The sequence below is a fragment of the Etheostoma cragini genome, chromosome 16, assembly GCF_013103735.1.
Source record: "Etheostoma cragini isolate CJK2018 chromosome 16, CSU_Ecrag_1.0, whole genome shotgun sequence".
Classification (NCBI taxonomy): Eukaryota; Metazoa; Chordata; class Actinopteri; order Perciformes; family Percidae; genus Etheostoma; species Etheostoma cragini.
Window position 1 is genome coordinate 3904797 of NC_048422.1, and position 20343 is coordinate 3925139.

General features: G+C 39.8%; 1 protein-coding gene across 1 annotated transcript in view; it reads left to right on the forward strand.

The window, feature by feature from the left end:
* The window catches only part of fpgs (folylpolyglutamate synthase), a 22219-nt gene extending 6575 nt beyond the window's left edge, over positions 1-15644 (forward strand). Inside the window, exons 5-15 of the mRNA XM_034896228.1 lie at positions 2930-3044; positions 5152-5229; positions 5402-5463; positions 6275-6377; positions 8698-8775; positions 8928-9075; positions 10166-10249; positions 10689-10839; positions 11644-11719; positions 13228-13294; positions 14287-15644. Coding sequence (XP_034752119.1) covers positions 2930-3044; positions 5152-5229; positions 5402-5463; positions 6275-6377; positions 8698-8775; positions 8928-9075; positions 10166-10249; positions 10689-10839; positions 11644-11719; positions 13228-13294; positions 14287-14663 — 1339 coding nt within the window. The 3' untranslated portion in view covers positions 14664-15644. The remainder of the gene's footprint in view (positions 1-2929; positions 3045-5151; positions 5230-5401; positions 5464-6274; positions 6378-8697; positions 8776-8927; positions 9076-10165; positions 10250-10688; positions 10840-11643; positions 11720-13227; positions 13295-14286) is intronic.
* The last annotated feature ends 4699 nt before the right edge of the window (positions 15645-20343 follow it).

The following is a 20343-nucleotide window of genomic DNA, read 5'->3' on the forward strand; positions in this document are numbered from 1 at the left end:
TCTGAAGGCAAAAGGGGGTCCAACCCGTTACTAGCATGGGGTACCTAATAAAGTGGCCGGTGAGTGTATATTGCAGGGGAAAAAATATGTCAGATTTTTCCAATATCTGCAGGCCTACTTGGAACACTACGTAGCGATGGCGACTGCCGATGGCAGCCGATTGGATGAACGCGGCACGTGGGTCTGGTTTCTTACCCAGACTGTCATGGTGGGTTTTCATGACGATTGTTTAGTGTTTTCAAGACAATCTACTATTTTACTAAAATAGAAATCCGCCGTGCAGCTGCTGAATCTGTCTTCATTTCAGATCGACAAAGGTCAGATTTTCCTCAGATTTTGAGAGACTCGAGTCACGCTCACCCTGCTCATCATTTCCAGGTTTGCCCTCCACCAATCAGATTGGTCATTTGAGCAGTGCCCGCTTTCCGACCGAGCATGTCGGGTTTTCCAAAATGAAGGCCGACGGCCCCCCTAACAGACGACGGCACGGAACACACCAAACAGACTCGAGTCACCGACCTCGCCAGACTGTCCGATGGCCGATAATCGGGTTGGTGTGTCAGGGCCACAACAGCAATCTTTTTTACGCTATTGCGTTTTCTTTGTTTTACCGCAGTCAAAGCATTGGAGCATTTTAATGAGATCAGTCACATTTTTTTTTTTTTATCATCCATCAAACACATTTACAATACCTGAATGAACGCGATAGCGATAGAAAGTGGCTATGGATTCCCTACCAGAGTACTCCGCACCCACGGTTGCAAGGCAAGTCGACTTTGGCCCTAAAAATCCACCAAAGCACCTTTACACATGTTTTAGTAATGTATTGACTCTGTCTATTGTTTAATCTACTATTGTGGCTTGTCAAACTGGTAACGCTGTAGCTTTTTGGGCTTTTTGTTGATGGTAGTTGTAGATTTTGTTTAGATATGCTGTAGCTGTCTCAAGAGAGAAATTGAACGTGCTCTACTTTTTTGTTAATGATTATTGCTTTTTGTTATTGAAAAGGCTAAATCTGCTGTTAAATTTATTTTCATAGTGTTATTACATTATCTGGGTCACGTAACAGTCATATAACCAAAAGATTTATCCTGGGATTCACTTTTAAAACTTTCCTTTGTTGGAAACAGTGGTAAATGGGCGATGAGTAGCTCACCTGGTAGAGCAGCCCCCCCCCCCCCCCCCCCCCCCCCCCCCCCCCCCCCCCCCCCCCCCCCCCCCCCCGCCCCCCCTTTATATAGAGATTTCCATTTTGACGCAGTGGCCGCAGGTTCGACTTTAAAAAAGTGATAAATCCGAACATATATTTAAATTTGGCTGGAAGAGACAATTAGATTGTTAATCTCAATTATTACTTAGACAATCAATTGTGTAGCAAAATTTGGAGTTGTTATAGTATATGCCACATAAGTGGGCTAAACCATCTAAAAGCTGGAAACCTGAGGATTAATTTGAGATGCACCTCAGCACTGAAGTTTTTTTTTTCTTTTTTTTTTTTTGAATAAGAAATTGTGGAAGTGTATAAGAGCTTAGAACATTATGATGGAATTATTGTGCGTGATGGCCACTCACGTGTGCACTTATGTCTCAGAAATGGTTGACATTTGGAGATTCCTTTACAGTAACAATTGTATTTTTCGGTGATTGGATGGCGAGCACTTTAGTTCTTGAAAGTACTCAGAATACAGATAAGAATTGGTAATGTACCTGAAGGTCACAATAGGTCATTTTAAACAGTTAGGTCAAATAAAAAAAAAAAAAGTCTTAATACAATGAAAACCATTAGCCCCATGTGAGGTGGGTCTAGTTTATCCACATTAAAACATATGAGTATGTAATAACATTTTTAAGTCAAACACAAATCAGAAATGGTAGTTTTTATCTTTCCACTCAAATATTTGCTACTAATGCTTCCCAAGTTTGCACATTTATGTGGCTGCCATCTGAAATGATCCCAAGTGTACTTTGTAGCCTGTGTGTACTACCTGTGGTCCTCCATTACAATACATTACAAAGCAACTTACAATTCCTATATACAGACTCATATCTCTGAAATGTCTTTACACTTAGAGGCCTAACCCCCCCTAGTTGCTCCAGAGGCAGGTCAGTCGCACGCCTCTGGAGCAGCTTGGGGTTAAGTGTCTTGCTCGCGGTAGTATTGGTTGACGTAATGCAGTGGAATGGAACCCTGCTCTCCCATACCAAAGGCATATGTTATATCCACTGCGCCATTGTCATTATGCAAAACAGTGCTCAAAGCTCGGACTGAGAAATATGTTAAAAATCATTCATCATTGTAATAATACTGTGGGATTTTGTCAACAATAAAATAAGGCAACTTCTTAGCCCCACTATAACAGATAAAAATAACAGTGGAGTTTGACCTGTTTTTCCTGCTATTAATTCTTCAATATCGCACAGCTGGAAGCACACTTCCACAGTTAAAACATTCAGCTAGTTCGCTCAACTGTGCTAATAATGAGTGCATGTTGTAAAATTTTGTATATTTTTATACTAATTACATGTGTATTTTAAAATACATTAGTTTGATCAACCAGTAAATATTACAAAGAGGAACTGCAGGTAAAAATAGAGAAATCAGTGGCAGGAAGAGGGATAACGCAGGTATCCTTAGAATTTATGATCTGAAGCCAGTTAAGGAATTAGGAATGTACTATTTTAATACCACATAGCATTCATTTAAAATGCAATATGTGACATTTATTTTCTGATATACCATCATTGGCATGGCTCTGTTACACAGACTTGCAATTGCAATAACAAAAATTCATAAATTATATTCAAAATAAGGAAAGTAACGCGTAAACATTTATATTGATAAACCTTGCCTAACGTATATTTCCCTCTACTCGGCAAGTAAGAAAAGTGGCTCTAAACACTCCTTTTGATGTTTCCTTTTTTGTTGTAGTTCCCCACATTTGGTTCAAGTCAGGGAGAGGATTCGGATCAACGGACAGCCCATTGGGAAAGAGCTCTTCACTAAATACTTCTGGCAGGTTTATGGACGGCTGGATGAAACTAAGGTCGGTCATGTAACCTATAGTTTTAACACACAGCCCCTTTTCACTTTTAAATGTAACTGTTGTAGACGGGGGGGGGGGGGGGAACGGTCTATATAACTGAAACCCTGACCGCCAGTCTAACCACGGCTACTCATTCACTCGGTGAAAGGATTCATGGATTAACCTTTAATCGTCTAAAGTCAACAGTTGGCATTCCAAGCAGTGATTTCCTTGTCTTTTTACCCGATTGTGCATCCTGTTTTGTATACCTAGTTTGTATTATCAGTGTCACCGGTTGTAATTGAATCAGTAAAAAATGAGACCCCTCATCACCCCAGCATGAGCATGACCCTCATGTGACAGCACTATTGGGTCACATTAATAGCACTCACGTGTGCAGTTTGACTCCTTTAAATACTTAATTACTTTGGACACGTTGATTGTTATTCAGGCTGTCTTCAACCAAAGAAAATCTTGGTCGACTTTAATAAAAAAAAATTGTATTCTGACTTATTCAAGAGACAGAGCTTTAAGAGTTCCTGTCTTTTTTCTTTTAAAGGATAACATTTTTGTAAGAGCTACACTGAAGTTGGCAGTTTGATAAATGCTACTTATTTTCAATTGTAATATTTCAATATTCATGTGCTAAAAGGGCACATAAGTTCCTGTAGACGGTGATGCACATTCTCCCTTTTTCTTGCCAAATAAATGTTGAAATCATCAGTGTCTTCCCTCTTGCTGTATCAACATCTCACCTAGCTGTCCTCAGAGATGGTCCAGTAATGTCTAAGAGGAAACTCAGTAAAAAGTCATTTTTGAGGACACTAGATACCTATCAAAAGCAAGAGACTATATCATATTAAGGTTTATGTGAGCAGAAATTTCCCCACACAGCAGATCATAATGATACTCTTGCCTGAGTTTTGCTAGTAACCTTACCAAAAAGGCTCAGGATGCTGCAAATGTTGGTAGAATATGGATGGTGGAGTTAAGGCAAAAAATAATTTATTGACTGAATCAAATTTGAACATGTGGGTCAGTGGCTTGTTGATCTTTACATTGTTAATTTCCTATCCTGGGCTGGGACACACATTCATACGGTTCGATATAAGACTTATTGGACTTTAACTTATCATTGCATTTAAAATAACACGTGAAGCTGTCCTCAATTTAGGTCATCCTGTACATCTCATCTCCGGTTTTTCCTGCTTCCACCGTGTGTTTGTGTGTATGTGCGAATCAGTCGAGGGGGGAACCAAGCAACCCCGTCCACTGCAGAGAGCAGAAGTTACGGCAGACATTGATGTTAAAAGTCTTGTCTTTGTTTATGTCTTTCACTGTAAGTTTAGTGGGTAACTTGTCCACACCTTGTGTTTCGTGCGAAAAAGAAACGCACTGTCTGAGGTCACATACGGGCACGAGGCTACATTACGCATGTGTCGAACCGTGCAACGCACACATGCTCCAAGCCAAACAGTCCGGATGTCTTTTCCTGAATCTTGCCACCCCTAATTCCATTGGAATCTATTTTTATTGTAATCGTTTGCAAATGGAATGGTTTCGAATATGAAATTTACTTCCAGGCGCTTGGATGTGTTGCAGCCATGGAGCGCAGTAAGCGCTGCTCTACACTGTGGCTTTGTTATATGTTTATATGACAAAGCCCAGTAAAACTGTAAATCACTGTTGAATTAAAATAAAATGTTCCTCTTATCTGTAAAATAAGCATGTGACCTTTTTCAACTCCACCTCTCAAAGAATCTGAACCGAAAGGAAGAATCCGCATTGGGTTTAGAATTTTGGCTTTTTTTTTTTTTTTTTTTTTTTTTATTAAAACTATGCCCAACCAGTATATCACTCTTTTACTCTGGACAGCTGCAATATTTAGGAACTTTTTACACAGGCTGTTTGTACAGCGGCGTGGCAGCTAGTGAGACAGTGCTGGAAGTAGGGGCTAACGTCGGCGGCTGGTGTTAGCTGGTCTCTAGCTTTGCTACAAACAAAAATGTATTTTAAACAAACTATTTGTAAGATGCTGGAGTAAAAAATATTCTACACACAGGGGCATTAACTTATTTTATATTGTATGAAAATTGATGCAGTCTTTTATTTTTTTGGACCACTTTAGGATGCCCATGGAGGGACGATGCCGGCATACTTCCGTTTCCTCACCATCTTGGCCTTCCATGTGTTTCTGCAGGAGAAGGTGCGCTAGCAAGCCTCCGCTGCCTTAATTAACATTAACCAATGTTACCTGGGAATTATACATACGTTATGTTTCACTTTTCTACAGAGATGAGATAATTCTGAAGAAATAGTTTCTTTAGAGGCAAAGCCATTTGCCTGAAATCTAAACAACTTTCTTCCAATTTTTCCAGGTGGATTTAGCTGTGATTGAAGTTGGGATTGGTGGAGCATATGACTGCACCAACATTATAAGGTAAGATTCAATAGTATAAAGCAATAGTCATTTACTTACCTCTTTCAGGCTGCAAATAGTGAACTAAAATTTGATTATCTTTACATTCTCGATCCCAAATTATATTCAGATGTTTTACCCATTTATCATTTGTGAGTTTCAGAACAGACTTCAGATCAGACACTCGTAACAATGGAAATTTTCTGTTTCACATTGGAGAATGAAGCTTTAGCTTTAGTTGCACATGACTGACATGTTTCTTTGAATCACCAACACACAACAGCTGTAATATCTATAAAGGTTTGCACCCAATAATGAACTCATGTAGTAATAAAAGGTGCTTGTTAAACAATATCAAAGTTAATAAGAGAGAACCGGCGGATAGCAGACTGTTGGTTCAGAACCTGCACTATTGTAGACGGGAAATTATCCGTGGCAATACTGTAACAATACATCGATCAGGATCGATATATCGAGTAAAAAAAAAAAACAGTTTAATATTATTGATACGAAGTGAAAATATGGATACATATCGTCATCTTTTAAAATGCACCTTTATATTTAAATACTTTATGTTATATTCTTTTTATTAAAGAGTAGATTTTAATTTAGATGTCTGGAAGAGCTGTGTGTGTGTGTGTGTGTGTGTGTTCGCAGGCCCCTGAATCAAATAGAAATTGTATCGCGGCATAGTGTGATTTACACCCCTAGTAGCAATACATAGACACCAATTATCAATTTGGTTTTAATTAGATAAATTTCACATGAGAATGTAACTTCTTGGTCCAAGAATAATAAAGATCAATTGTCCTTTGTGCTTCTGTGTCCACAGGAGGCCGTGGGTGTGTGGCATCTCCTCTCTGGGTATAGACCACACTCAGATTCTCGGAGACACCATTGAAAAGATCGCCTGGCAAAAAGGAGGCATCTTCAAGGTGTGTTGGCTGTACACGTCAGCGATGTGTCATTGTGATTGCACTAAATATTGGAAATAATATGCCAGAAAATATTCTAGCTGTTTTTTGTTGCTTTCAACATCACCTAACCGAACCAGATGGAGTTTGTTCCATTGTCATGGAGATGGAAATTATGTTCAGTTTAATTTTTTAAACATAAAGCAACTCAGACATTTGAGGTAAAATTTAGTTCTGAATTTTTGTTTGATGTATTTGCTTTTCTTGCATACATAAATAAATATTTTAGTAATGAGTTGAGAGTGAATACGAAGAGTCTTACGTAAAGTGCTAACATGCTTGGTTATTGAGACTTTAAGGTTCAGTGTGTAACGTGTTTAGTTGTTCATTATCAAATTGGTGTTGCCCTTGTCCTTTTTTCATGAATATTTACAACCACCATCAATTCCAAGTATTTTGTTTGGCTTGAAATTTCCTATTTGCATGAACTGGGGTAGACGCTCCATATTCACGCGCCATCTTGAAATACATTAGCCGGTAAGGGACATACAGGGCATACTGCTCCGCCTTTAGCGTTTTTGCTGTCATATTATAAACTCACAGCTAATGCTAATGCTGCTAACATGCTGCTAACGGTTATTTTCGCCTCCCGGCCACATCAAGTTAGAAGAAGGAAACCTGGAGGACCACACGTATTCTAAATCTAGATTTCAGGAATGGGAGTCTTCTTCTTCATCCAGAAAAAGCAGAAAAGGATTTTGAAAAGAGTCAAAGACCGGCTTTTTGAGGCATAAAGGCTACCGTAGCTGTGTGTGGCGTCAGAGAGTTGATTGCAATGTATGTTCTCAACAACAGATGGGAGAAATTCCTACACCTTTATGTCAAATACCGGACCAGTATACCCAATTCTACCACTAGGTGTTGCACTTGACTCAGCTGCTCCCGAGTGAGACTGATAAGAGAGCCCATAGTGAGAGTATAGCAACTCCAGTCCACGTGGTGGTGGTAATGCACCTCTAAGCCATGATTTTTCTGCAGTGTTTACACTTTGCCTGCTGAAAAACTATTTGATACAAAAAAACAGCGATGTTATTGAGAAGTAGTTAAACTACGGCCCAACACTGTTAGCACTACACGTTGGCTTTAGTGGCGTGATGTCCTCAGCACAGGTTGCTAATGAAGGCTACTGTTGAAATGCCAGAAGGTGTCTTAGTTGTCCGTTCACCAGTTTTGCATACAATCAAACCGGTTTAACCTCGTACACTGGACCGGACTGGTGGAACCAGAAATTGACCCAACTCTACAAAACACTAGAAGTACACTGATAGACAGACAGATCCATGCATATCCCTTCATTAGCATCCATTAGAAGACCTTAATTACAACATAGCTCTTGGTTTAAACTCTTTGAAGTATTTGTGGGAAGCATTCCAATGTTTAGTTGCTGGAACTGAGAAAGAGGTAGAGCAATGGATTTTATAGCAGTCTCCACCCGTTGATTTGTCCTATTTCACTATGAGCTGTAGTAACACATTGTTTAAGGGGTGTTGGAGCATAAACAATGCATTGTCTGAAAGTACACAAACATTGGTCATTAAAAAAAAAAAATTTAAATTTAATACTATTGCAATATTGGTTGCACGGTTGATTACGGTTCTTATCAATTCTAGAGGTGGAGTTGAAAGAAGTCATGCGCTTATTTCACAGATAAAAGAAAAATTTTCAATTGTGATTTACAGTCATACTTGGCGTAATATAATGCAACACTTAAGAGCGCTGCTTACTGTGCTCTAGGACAGCAACACAAGTGCCTGGAAGTACGTTGGCTGCTACGGAAACCCAAACTTGCGAATGTTAAATTTGGAAGTGATCGGATTCAAAGCCAAATTTTCCCAAAGATTTAAAACAAAACGATTTAATTGGAAACATATTTTTGTCATCTTCTTCAGACAGGATGGATTTCTTTTTTTCTTTCCTAACTATAAAGTGGTTGTATTTTGGGGGTTTTCCATTTCTGGCTGTGATTTTAGAGTGTCTTTGCTGAAGGTATTGAGCAGTACCAGCAAGAATACATCGTCTCAAACTGTCAACAGCATTCTGTGTGCTTGTCACCTTGCAAGTTTATTCTTCCAAAAAAGAATACTGGAGCATGAAAATTCTCCTCAAAACACAAATATCCGTCCTTTGCTTTCCTGAGATTCCCAGTCTTCATACTTGAATTCCGACTTGGTGAAGAATTGAAGTTCTGTAAATTAAAACTACTCATTGTTGTACAGTATGTTTCTACTTCTCAGCGGCTCAGTCAGCTTACTGGCCGTTAATCATGTGCATGTGTTTTCAGCCAGGAGTTCCTGCCTTCACGGTCAAACAGCCAGAAGATGCGACCGTTGTGCTGAGGAACAGGGCCAAAGAGATAAGAGTAAGTGACCACTCCCACCAATGCAGAGTTTCCAGTCAGGGATTGCTTAATGAAATGTCCAAGGGTAAATAAAGTTTTAAATAATCTTGGCTGTTGAAATCTCACCTCTAGCCACTCAGTTTCATGCAATGCAGTCTAACCTGTTGCCGTAGTGTCCTCTGTGGGTGTGTCCAGACCTGGAGGACTACCAGACAGATTGTGGACCATTGCGTCTGGGCCTGGCAGGGCAGCACCAGCGGTCCAACGCCTCCCTGGCCCTCCAGCTGAGTCACACTTGGCTGCAGAAAAGATGTCTACCAGGTGGGAAGGGGGGTCTGCTAACATTTGAACTGTGTGTGAATTCTTAAGCGAGCCATTGCGCTGTTTTTGGACAGGGCAAGTGTATCTATCTAACCCCACACAACTCACAAATTTGTCAACAATTTAGCCTGTGGGTCTCATGTCTGAATTAACACCAGGCTAGAGTTTGCCAGACCGTCCACACTCGCCCAATGGCTAGTCCACACAGCATTCGTGGTAGAACAACATGCTCTGGTGTATTGGCCTTTTGGCACGGAGCCGCTGATAAATGGTCGGGCAAGAGAAATCTCAGATTTGACAGAAATTTTAGCTAGCTGTCTCAATTTACCCTGCAGAGATCTGAGAAGTAGTCAACCATAGTCCTCATAAACCCACCAGAGTTTAAAATTACACCACACAGGAAGCAGATGAAAACGGACATTGGCAAAAATACATGCGTCTGGTGGAGTTTACTGTGTGTCTTTTCAAGCAATGTGTGCTTTGATTCAATTGTTGGAAATATTCAATACATAACCATAATAATCTGTTTCCTTCAATTCTTCTAAAATCAAAAAAGTTAGATGTGAACTCTTTTTTATTAGAAAAAATGTCCCACCTTTTATTAGCTGAACATGTTTACAGTACAAACCTTATCAGTGAACAAAAATAAATAATAAATCATAATTTGAGTAGTAATCAAGATAAAATGTTCATGTAACTGTGATTTTAGGTGAAATTGTCCAGCCCTACTCTAAAACATGTTTCTCATTTGTCATCTAATGTCTCTAAGGTGCAAGGAAATGATGCAAAAAAAATTTAAGTAGTTAAATTAAACAATTGTTAATGAGCCAATTGTAATTTCTCAATTTTAGCCTATATAAATGTATTTTCTCCCTCTTTGAGAGGGGAAAGAGGTTAAAAAGAAGGGCTTTTAGTAACATATTGTTTATGCACTGTGAATGCTTCTTTTAATTTCCTGTCCGAATAAAGCCGTGACTGACGCCTACATCTGAATGGAAAATAACCCAAACAGGCAGCAATGTTGGTGTAGTCTGTATTTGAAAAGGCTGAAGGCTATATCCGTTTTCACAACAACCTGTCCTGTCAACAGATAAAAGCTTTTCCTCCACCAGTGTTGAGAACACCGGTGTACTTCAAGCGACTACCTTCAAGCCCAGTCCCATCATGATAAAAGGTGAGTCCTTCAGAAGCAGAGCAAAATGAGATTAGGACCAAGAACAAACGGGGTTGGCACGATTCCTACCAGCCACTCAATAGATTATTTTAGTTTCTTTGGCTGGTCAGTGAAACAAATCTAGCAGCCATTTGCATGTGGCTGGTGCTAATGTTCCCATTTTAAATAGATCCCATTTTAAAAAAAAAAAAAAAAAGAGAGAAAAAAAAGCCGTCATACTGTGGCTGTTCATGGCTGCACATTTAAATGAAAATATATAGTAATATAGAAATGTCAATGTCCTGTTTTTGGTTTCAAATGCACAGTAAAACTCTTCAAATGTCAGGGAGCCATGATACCACTGTTAGCCGTGTTATGTGTGAATCAGAATATTCAAAAATCAACAGTTATCAAGCTAGATGTGACGTCATCCAGGACTGTTTTCTGTGTTTGGTCTCAGGGCTGGCAGACACGGAGTGGCCTGGGAGGAATCAGACTCTGAAACACGGAGCAGTCACCTACTTCTTGGATGGAGCTCACACCATGCGCAGTATGCAGGCCTGTGTCGACTGGTTCAGAGAGACTGCAGCCCAGCAAGAAAGCAATGCAAGGTGAACATCACTCTCCAATGACACGATACTCTCCATCCAAACTAATACATCTTCGAGTGCATAACTTATTTTACATGTACTCCTAGCATCTTTTGCTATGTTTATATCCAGCATCCACAGAAACACTCAAACCGCGGCTCACCCCTTTTTTTAGTTTGAAAACCCAGGGGTTGCGTTTTAGTCTGGAATCGCAAAATCAGAGACGTTTTGGTAGCCATGACACCCACGTTCACTTCCTGATCGGGTCTTATTAGTCACACCGTCTCCATCCCCTGATGAGTCACGCCCCTATTACGTGACCTTTTACCTAGAGAAAATCCCAACTCGTTAGTTTGACGACCAGTGGTTAATTCAACATGGATAACATCCGTTTCACACCTTTTTGTCGACGCTTGCAGCTATTGCCCAGTTATGGTGCGTTCTATTTGTACTCGGAACTGGGATTTTCTGAGGTCAAAGTCGAAAACACGTCCCCTGACCTCGGATCTCTAGGGTTCAGAACTCGGGGAAACCACTGAGTACCCACAAGCTAAATCTCCAACACGGCTGCTCTGTGCATCAACAGTTGCGCATGCTGTAGTAAAATAGTTATCAGCACTTGTGTCTTATTTGTGTCTCACTCAATCAGTTGTACACAAAGTCCTGTCCATCTTCTGTCTGACAACGGCTAGCCCGGCTAGAAACGATGAATGCTAATAACATAACAATAATAATAATAATAATAACGTTCCTCCTTGCTTTTACTAAAACAAACACTTCAGCTCAACGGTACTGATGGAAAGCCTTGACATGTTTGTGTTGTAGTGGACCTGTGGCCAGAGTTTTGCTGTTCAATGCCACAGGAGAGAGAGACTCCTCAGCCATGATTAAACTACTGGTGGTGAGTACAACTGCTTTCAGCAATACAGGGAAAAAGGCCATTGTCTTCACAGCTATTAAGCAGAGGGTTGTTGTGGGTAATGTAGTATGTATTTGGAGTCTGTTGTAGCGGAAATGTGGAAAGCTTTTGTGTTTTCATTTCAGTCAAATGTCTTTCCTATTTACACTCTACAATTCTATATTATAAATACAGTATATTGGATTGTTACACATTTATTTATACAGTGTATATATTGAAATGTATTTTCTTATAACGTAAAGGCGCATACCTCTCCAGTTGTTGACTAAGAGGAGACTGGAGAGGTCTGCACCTTTTACGTTTCCTAGACAAGTTAGATTAATTTATACGTACTGTATAAATGTGTAACAACAATCTATATTTCTAGTGTAAATCTGCAATTTTATGCTGAATTGTCAGTTTGACAAATGTTAGTTGGGACTTGTGTGTTTGAGGTTGGACGGTAATGGCGTGTGGCTATGATTCGCTCACCAGGATCGGGAAAATGGCTTGCCAGTCCCCTGCCGACTTTGCTAGCCTGGACTAGATAGACAGCCAGCTGGCCGTTCAGGTTTTCAAATGCAAACATTCAAGTCAACGCCTAGGAAAAGCAAGCCCTTCTCTGCAGCTATCTCATGACTACGAGTCGCTCGTTAGGATCCTAAAATCCACTCAGCAGTCTCCTGCTGACTCTGCTAGCCTGTCCGCTCAAGGCTTTCAAATGTAAAGGCAGAGGAAAGGTTGAGGATATTAACTACGCCCTATGGCTACAATCTCAACCACATGGACAAGCAAAACTATCTCTGCACAGATTTTGGGTGTTTAAAGCCCCCAGCGTCTCCTTCCAGGCAGCGCAGCCTGGAAGGCACTGGGATTAGGCAGTGGTTATGCCTTGAAGTCGGTCGCAGCGCAAATAATGATTGATTGATCTAGATATTAAGGGTTTCACAAAAATAAAATGAACTTAAAATGAATTTTATTACTTTTTTAACTAGATGATTAGTTTTTTTTCAAGAATGAAGAATTCGACAGGCAAATACTTGTCTCTAGTTGGCTGAATCCCGTGAACACCGAATCGTGTGACCACAAATGTAATTCTTACTTTGCTGTAAGTAGGAGCAACAAGTTGGCTCTTTAGAGCATTCTTTAGTGGAAGTTTTAGGAGTTTGATTAATATGGGCTGAGTTGGACAAGGCTCTGCATATTCAACACAAAAAATCTATATATGAATGAAGAGCATAGGCATAAAGTCATTTTCATATTTAATCAGGTTTTCTTACCAAGTACAGCTATCTGTCTTTAAGATGGTTTAAAGATGAAAATCAGATTGTTTCCCAGGCTGAAGCAAGCTACATATACAGTATTGCCTAGCCAGTAGATACACACACACACACCGTCATGGAGCATCTAATAAATCTCATCAGAAGGTGTGATTTGGTAACGACACTGGTCAGCTCACTAAGAGCTGGGTGAGCAGACGTGTTCAGACATTTTTTCTTTTTTCTTTTCAGCCATGCCATTTTGACTTTGCTGTGTTCTGTCCCAACATCACTGAAGCCATCGCTTCTTGTAATGCAGGTGAGATCATTACGCATTTGCTTTTGGCTGTTATTAACAAATATAAAACCTTTCCCAAAAAGGACCATACCTGTAGTTTTTAGCCCCTTGACTACAAATCGGGTGCAACTTACGTGACTGCTAATTTTTTATATGCTTAGCATAGTTGATTTCCCACCTCTGAACGTGCAGTGGTTCATTTAAAGGAATAGTTGAACATTTTGGGAAATATGCAGGTTTGCTTTATTTCCAAGAGTGAGATAAGAAGGTTGATATTACTCTCATATCTGTGCAATAAATACACAGCTAATGTCATAGCATAATGAGTGGAAGCAGTGAGATGTCTCTCAGGGTAGCCTGGTTCTATCCAAAAATTAAAGGTATACTAAGCAGCATTTCTAAAAAAACAAAAGATAGACACGTACAAAAGTAATTCTCTCAATCATCACTTGAAACCCAGGAAAATACAGGCAGAGACGCTGCCCTCTGCCTGTATTTTCTTATTTTGGTTGTTTGCTTTTGAGCCACTGTGTACATGTACATTTACGAACGTCAACCAACAATGCTGCCGAGTATACCTTGATTATTTGTTAAATCAATACTCAAACACAAATGGGAAAAGTTGTGTCTTCTGTGTTGGAACTATTTTGTGAGAACATTTGTCCATTTGCCCAGTGCTTCTCTCTGCTTTGTCTCTGGCTATAGCGGGGGTTGCCTGAGAGTCACTGAGCACAGGACATTTTCGGTCGCTATACGGACAGGATTTAACTAAACCTAGCAGTCTCATATCAGGAAACTGCACAGTCATTGTAACTGATGTTTTTAGATATTTGGTCATGTAAGAATAAAGAAAGCCAATAAGCACATATTCCAAAACGATGGCTTTTACACTGAAGAGACTTTTGAAAATTGATCTATCTGTAGTACTGTAACCTGAATATTGAAGTGCTTTTGTCTTACAAAAACAAAAGAGAGTATGAACCTTAGCATTCTGTCATTTCCAAACCTGTCAGACCAGCAGAACTTCAATGTCTCGGTGGAGAACATGTTGACTCGCTGCTTGGACAACGAGAGGAGCTGGCATCTCCATAACTGCCTGGGGGACAATAATGGTTCACAGCTGCTCATTGAGGACAGCCTGCCTCTCGGCTCTGAAAAGAAAGCAGACAGCCTGGTGTTCCCCTGCATCCTCAGTGCCCTCCGGTGGATCACCCAGGGCAGGGATTCACTGCTGGAAGACCCAGCCAAGAGAGTCTTATCGGTTAAACCCAGCGTCATGGCCAAAGCTGAACCGCTCCGCGATGCAGCCGAGATCCACATCCTCATCACTGGAAGCCTCCACTTGGTGGGAGGAGTACTCAAACACCTCGACCCAGCGTCTTCCAAGTAAACAGATCATGTGAGGTTCGTGAATTCAAAACAGTTGAAATAATGGGATGCTCTGCTGACGTGTGCATTTACTTTGTTGGAAGAAACTGATTTCTGTCTGTTTAGCTGAGGTTTTTTGGTACTAGCTTCCTGGACAGTGACTGTAGGTGTTGACTTTAGGAGCTCGTCGATTGGACCAAGGCAGCTCCACGTCTCACAACAGCCCAAGTTTCACCCAGAGCCTTACAGATGGCTGGACAAATGTGTGGAGCTAATGTCTTTAGTCTTACTTGAAGCCAAATGTTTACAAAGTGTACATTCATGTACACCACAATGTGAGCTAACTGTGTGTCAGTGATCATCGATCCCCCCCCAGAATGCACCAGTGGTGTGATGGTTATTACATGACATTTATGGAAAGGTTGTAGATTAATGGCAAATGTGCTACATGGAGTTTGGGATTTCTGGTTTTTACAATCTATTTGGAACACTAATCTTTTACAGTGTTTTTATTATTATTATTATTATTAAAGCCATTTTGCACGGTTTCCATTTGACAATGTCCTTCATACTCTCTTCTCTTTGTAGTGTAATTATTATGTTAGACTCGGATGAATTTATGTAAGCAAATCAAATTTTGTCTAATCATTTTTGCACTGGGATTTTAGTAAAACTAGTCCGTAATGCATATTAATGATTAAATTATTTGACTTTACTACATACTTCATTGTATGAATAAGGGTGAAGATGATTGAAACTTGAAATGAAGCTCTCATCGTGGTCTTTATGTTGTCATGGTGATCCATTCATTGAAACCTACCAGTGTTTTAAGCTTAACCGTCATTTCAGATTCACCCTGCAACCTCCAATTTGAGTTCGAAATCTTTTCTAGTACCAAATAACAGTGACTGTTCATGTGGAAACGTTAAGATACAAATGCACTTAAATGAATTGCTGGCATCTTAAATAAGAGTCAATAAAAAAAATATGGAAATTGTATCTACCATTGTTTTGATTTTTTTCTTGGTTTCTTCTTTGTTAATCTATAACCTAATAGAATGTCTTGTATAATTATTTTTTCAATGTAACCTCTTAACGTTAGAGAATGTCTCATTTACTACCAATCATAGGGAGTCCCTTAAACAGACTGAAACCTTTCTCCCAATAAACTAATCGTCGTATTATTGTCATGTTCTTCACACTTATCCAATTATGTGAATTGGGAAACAAAGTGTTGATTGGCTTTAACATAGAAATAAAATGAACCAAGAATAAATTTCGCATCCATGTCTGTAACTGAGTTACTGCCATTAAGTACTGTCCTATGAGTATTTGAAGGGGATGTATATGTACAGTAATTTGTATAGCGGGCCTAGGACACATCCCTGAGGGTCTCTGGTGTTGGTAATGGTGATTGATAACGTTAGTGTGCACATTCATAAAGCAGACTGGGGAGAGTGCAGAGGCTCTACTTAAGATCATTTGGCTATTTATTCAGTCCGTTCCTTGGCCAGTATTTTTTCCCGAGATGGCAAAGGCTTGTCCTTTCCTCTGTCTGATTAACCCTGACGTTCTTACCTTAACCAATCCCACTCTTGCCTAAACCTAACAAACCCAACGAGTACTAGCCAATTGGGAGAGCGGGGCGGATCGAGGCCTTACCCCATGCCACAAAATTGCCATTCCTTTAGGCTGTAAACTAAGAAAACAAGCAAAACTGGAACGCCACATGGTCGGTTTTGTGAAGATGAAATAGAAAATAAATTCAGAGAAAACATTAAATAGGGAGCAAAATCTTACAATTTGAATGGCTTTTTATTTATTTGTTATATTGTTTGGGATGTTTGAAGTTACAGTCTTAATATAAAGCACAATTTCTTCCTTGAAAACAAAGTGAGTTTTACATTAGCAAATTTACATTTATGAAAACCCCCCGATGGCCGGCTTTGAAGGAGGAACCCCTCTGGTGGTCGGCGTCGAAGACAAAGACCTACTGGAGGCCAATCAGGAGGGCGACGGCAGTCCAGCCGGAAACCTGACACAGGCAACACTGACAGGTCATCAGGGCTGGAGAAGGTTGCTGCTCTGGAGCATGGAAATGCTGCAGCTCAACAGAAATGCTGAAAGCTCTGGGTGTGGAGGGCTGTCTTGGAGGACATACCTTCAACATGGCATGGAAGTCTGGGACATTCCCCAAAGAGTGGCAGACCGGGTGGTGGTTCCCCTGTTCAAAAAGGGAGACCAGAGAGTGTGTGTACCAATTACAGGGGTATCACACTGCTCAGCCCCCCTGGTAAAATACAATAATCCAAGTTGCATTATATGACTAAATTAAAATGATAATATATGTTGATAATATTTGGAAAATAAAATGTCAAACTCCATTGATTTTTTTATTTTTAAAGACTTGCAATGCTCTGAAGTGAACAACATTCAAATGTAAATGCAATATTAACAATGCAGCTTCATTTTCCATTTAAACAAGCAATAAGTAGGTCATAATACAAATTTAAATGCATTTCTTACCATTTGAAAATGATATAGCAAACTTCATTTGACTTTTTTTTTTTTAGAAGTCTTAGTTTGGAAGATCAGAAGCAAAATCAATAATTCATCATGTAACAGTGACTCGGGGCGGCTGTGGCTCAGTGGTAGAGGGGTCGCCTGCCAATCGGAAGGTTGGTGTTGAAATGTCCTTGGGCAAGACCCTGAACCCTGAGTTGCCCCTCATGCTGCGCCATCGGCGTGTAAATGTGTGTGAGTGTTTATCTGATGAGCAGGTGGCACCTTGTACGGCAGCCTCGGCCACAGTGTATGAATGAGCGTTAAAGGGTGAATGGTTCCTGTCCTCTGTAGAAGAGCTTTGAGTAGTTAAGACTAGAAAAGTGCTTTATAAATACAGTTTATTTACATTTACTTCTTTTCAAGAACTCTGGATTAATGAAAATAAGAATTTGTCAAAGTAAGAAGTATAGAGGTTAATGTAAGAAAGAAGATACCATTTTTGCTAGGTTAAGATAAGGGAATCCAGGACTTATTGATACTTTATATATGATTAAAAAGACAGAGGCAGATAAACGGGAAATTTGTAACTGTAGAGAGGCTTGTTGAACATGTGCTAATAGGCCGTAGGAAGTTAGAAAGAGATTGAAAGACAGGGAGGTATGGAAAGGTGTGGAGCATTGTTAGATAGGGGATAAACAATTACATGTTAAAATGAATTTTAATACCCAGAATATAATTTCTTATACGTTTTTGTGTGATGGTTGTTTAAAATCACGATATAACACAGTCTGGTACAGTGGGCATGCATCTTTAACGTTGGTCTGTAGCCCACCAAAAACATGGACTAGGGTAGTCAAAGATCCTAAACTGTGTCTGGTGTAGTCCATGCCAGATGTGAGTTGCACATGCTCAGATTTAAACTGTTTACGTCATGACATGTCATTCTGTAATTTGTGAAATCTGTAAAATAATAAACTTTTCACATAAAAAAATAATAACAGAACATGAAATCATTTCAAATACATTCTAGCCATCTATGACTGTTTGATTGCTAACGTTAGCTTAAAACGCCATTCAACTGACAAATTTGATGTGTTTGATGCTAACTTGTAGCCAGCAGTGAACGTACTCCGTTATGTGGATCCATTTTTACTGTATTGACATTACAGAAGTCTCTCGTTAGCATATAGGCTACTTGTCGCAAATTGACGCATGCGCGAATTACAGCTGCACTCGACTCACATCGGGTAGTAACCAAAGGAGATATTTTGATGCTACCAAGCCATCACCCGCCGTTAGCATTCTATTGACTGACATTCATTTTGACGCCACTTTAACAGTGAATAGCTTTACTTGTGAAGCGTGTAAAGACTCTATTTGACCATTGTTTATTTCCAAAAAAACACAAAAATGTTTAAAAAGCCCCATTACCTTGCATCTCAAGTTATGACTCCATAGAAGACGTTTTTAATAAAAATAGGCTAACGATTACTTCATAACCGACTTACTGTCGCACAGTAGAGGAATCACTGTACAGTACAGGATAAGCTCACAGACAGTGTTTTGTGTGTTAACCAGGTCACAAGGAACAACCTGACAAAATTTGGAGAGGTCTGCTGTTATCCAGCAAAAGATACACAGGGGGTACCCAAAATATCAGGCTGTTTTTCACCTAATATTTTGTGTATCCCACCCCCTAACATGCAAAGGGTCTGTCCTGTCATCATGGGTCTTATTTTGTGTGTTAACCAGGTCACAATAAACAACCTGACAACATTTGGAGAGGTCTGCTGTTGTCTAGCAAAAGTTACATAGGGGGTACCCAAAATATCAGGCCGTTTTTCACCTAATATTTTGTGTATCCCACCCCTAACATGCAAAGTGCCTGTCCTGTCATCATGGGTCTTATTTTGTGTGTTAACCAGGGGAAGGAACAACCTGACAAAATTTGGAGAAGTGCCTTTTAAATACCTTTTATTTATATTTAGTGCCCGAGCACTGACGTTGTCAGGCAGGAAGCTCTATTAAAATCCCTTATTCTTATAAATAATATTATTATCATTGTTATTATGCACTTTAATTGCATTTTTGAGGGCCACATTATTATTTTTTTAAAGCCTTGTCTGTTTTCTAACACTTTATATAATCATACTTGTTTAACAAGTACTTGTTGGGAATAAAAAAAAAAACTAAAAAAAACTAACACGCCTGATGAAAGAACAGACCGGTTATTATTATAATAATAAATTATTTCAGGTTGTCATTGTGACCCATTAAACACCCATGATGACAGGACAGACACTTTGCATGTTAGGGGGTGGAATACACAAAATATTAGGTGAAAAACAGCCTGATATTTTGGGTACCCCCTGTGTAACTTTTGCTGGATAACAGCAGACCTCTCCAAATTGTGTCAGGTTGTTCCTTGTGACCTGGTTAACACACAAAATAAGACCCATGATGACAGGACAGACACTTTGTATGTTAGGGGATGGGATACGCAAAATATCAGGTGAAAAACAGCCTGATATTTTGGGTACCCCCTATGTAACTTTTGCTAGACAACAGCAGACCTCTCCAAATTTGTCAGGTTGTTTATTGTGACCTGGTTAACACACAAAATAAGACCCATGATGACACGACAGACACACAAAATATCAGGTGAAAAACGGTCTGATATTTTGAGTACCTCCTATGTAACTCATATGGTAGACAGGTGAAAAAGTGTTTAATTGAAAAGCCATATTAAACTAAATTAAATTAAAACAGAAATCACGTTAGAGGACAGGGAGGATACGTCCATAATAGTAAACGACGCTACAAACAATTCACACGTCGCCTTAATGTAACAGACAAATACACGTATTTATGTAGTTAACTGAGACCCATGTTACTATGGAAAACCCTGCCGAGTCTTCCACGTCGCTATTTGTTCCATTTAAGAGGTAAATTCAAAGTGCAGCAGTTAAACAATTCGAAAGGCAGCAGAATGTCCGCTCTGTGTGCATGCGCGCTCCCGCGGACAGGGGATACAGATCCTGGCGGGGATAAGTACATTGGCACGACACCGGAAATAAACTTCTAATATAGACTTCACTGGTCTCCGTACACAACAACGGGATTCTGTTGGTCCATTTCTTCAACTATCTTGGGAAGTGACACCTATGTGTGGAAGTGTCTATGCTAGACAGTTGAAG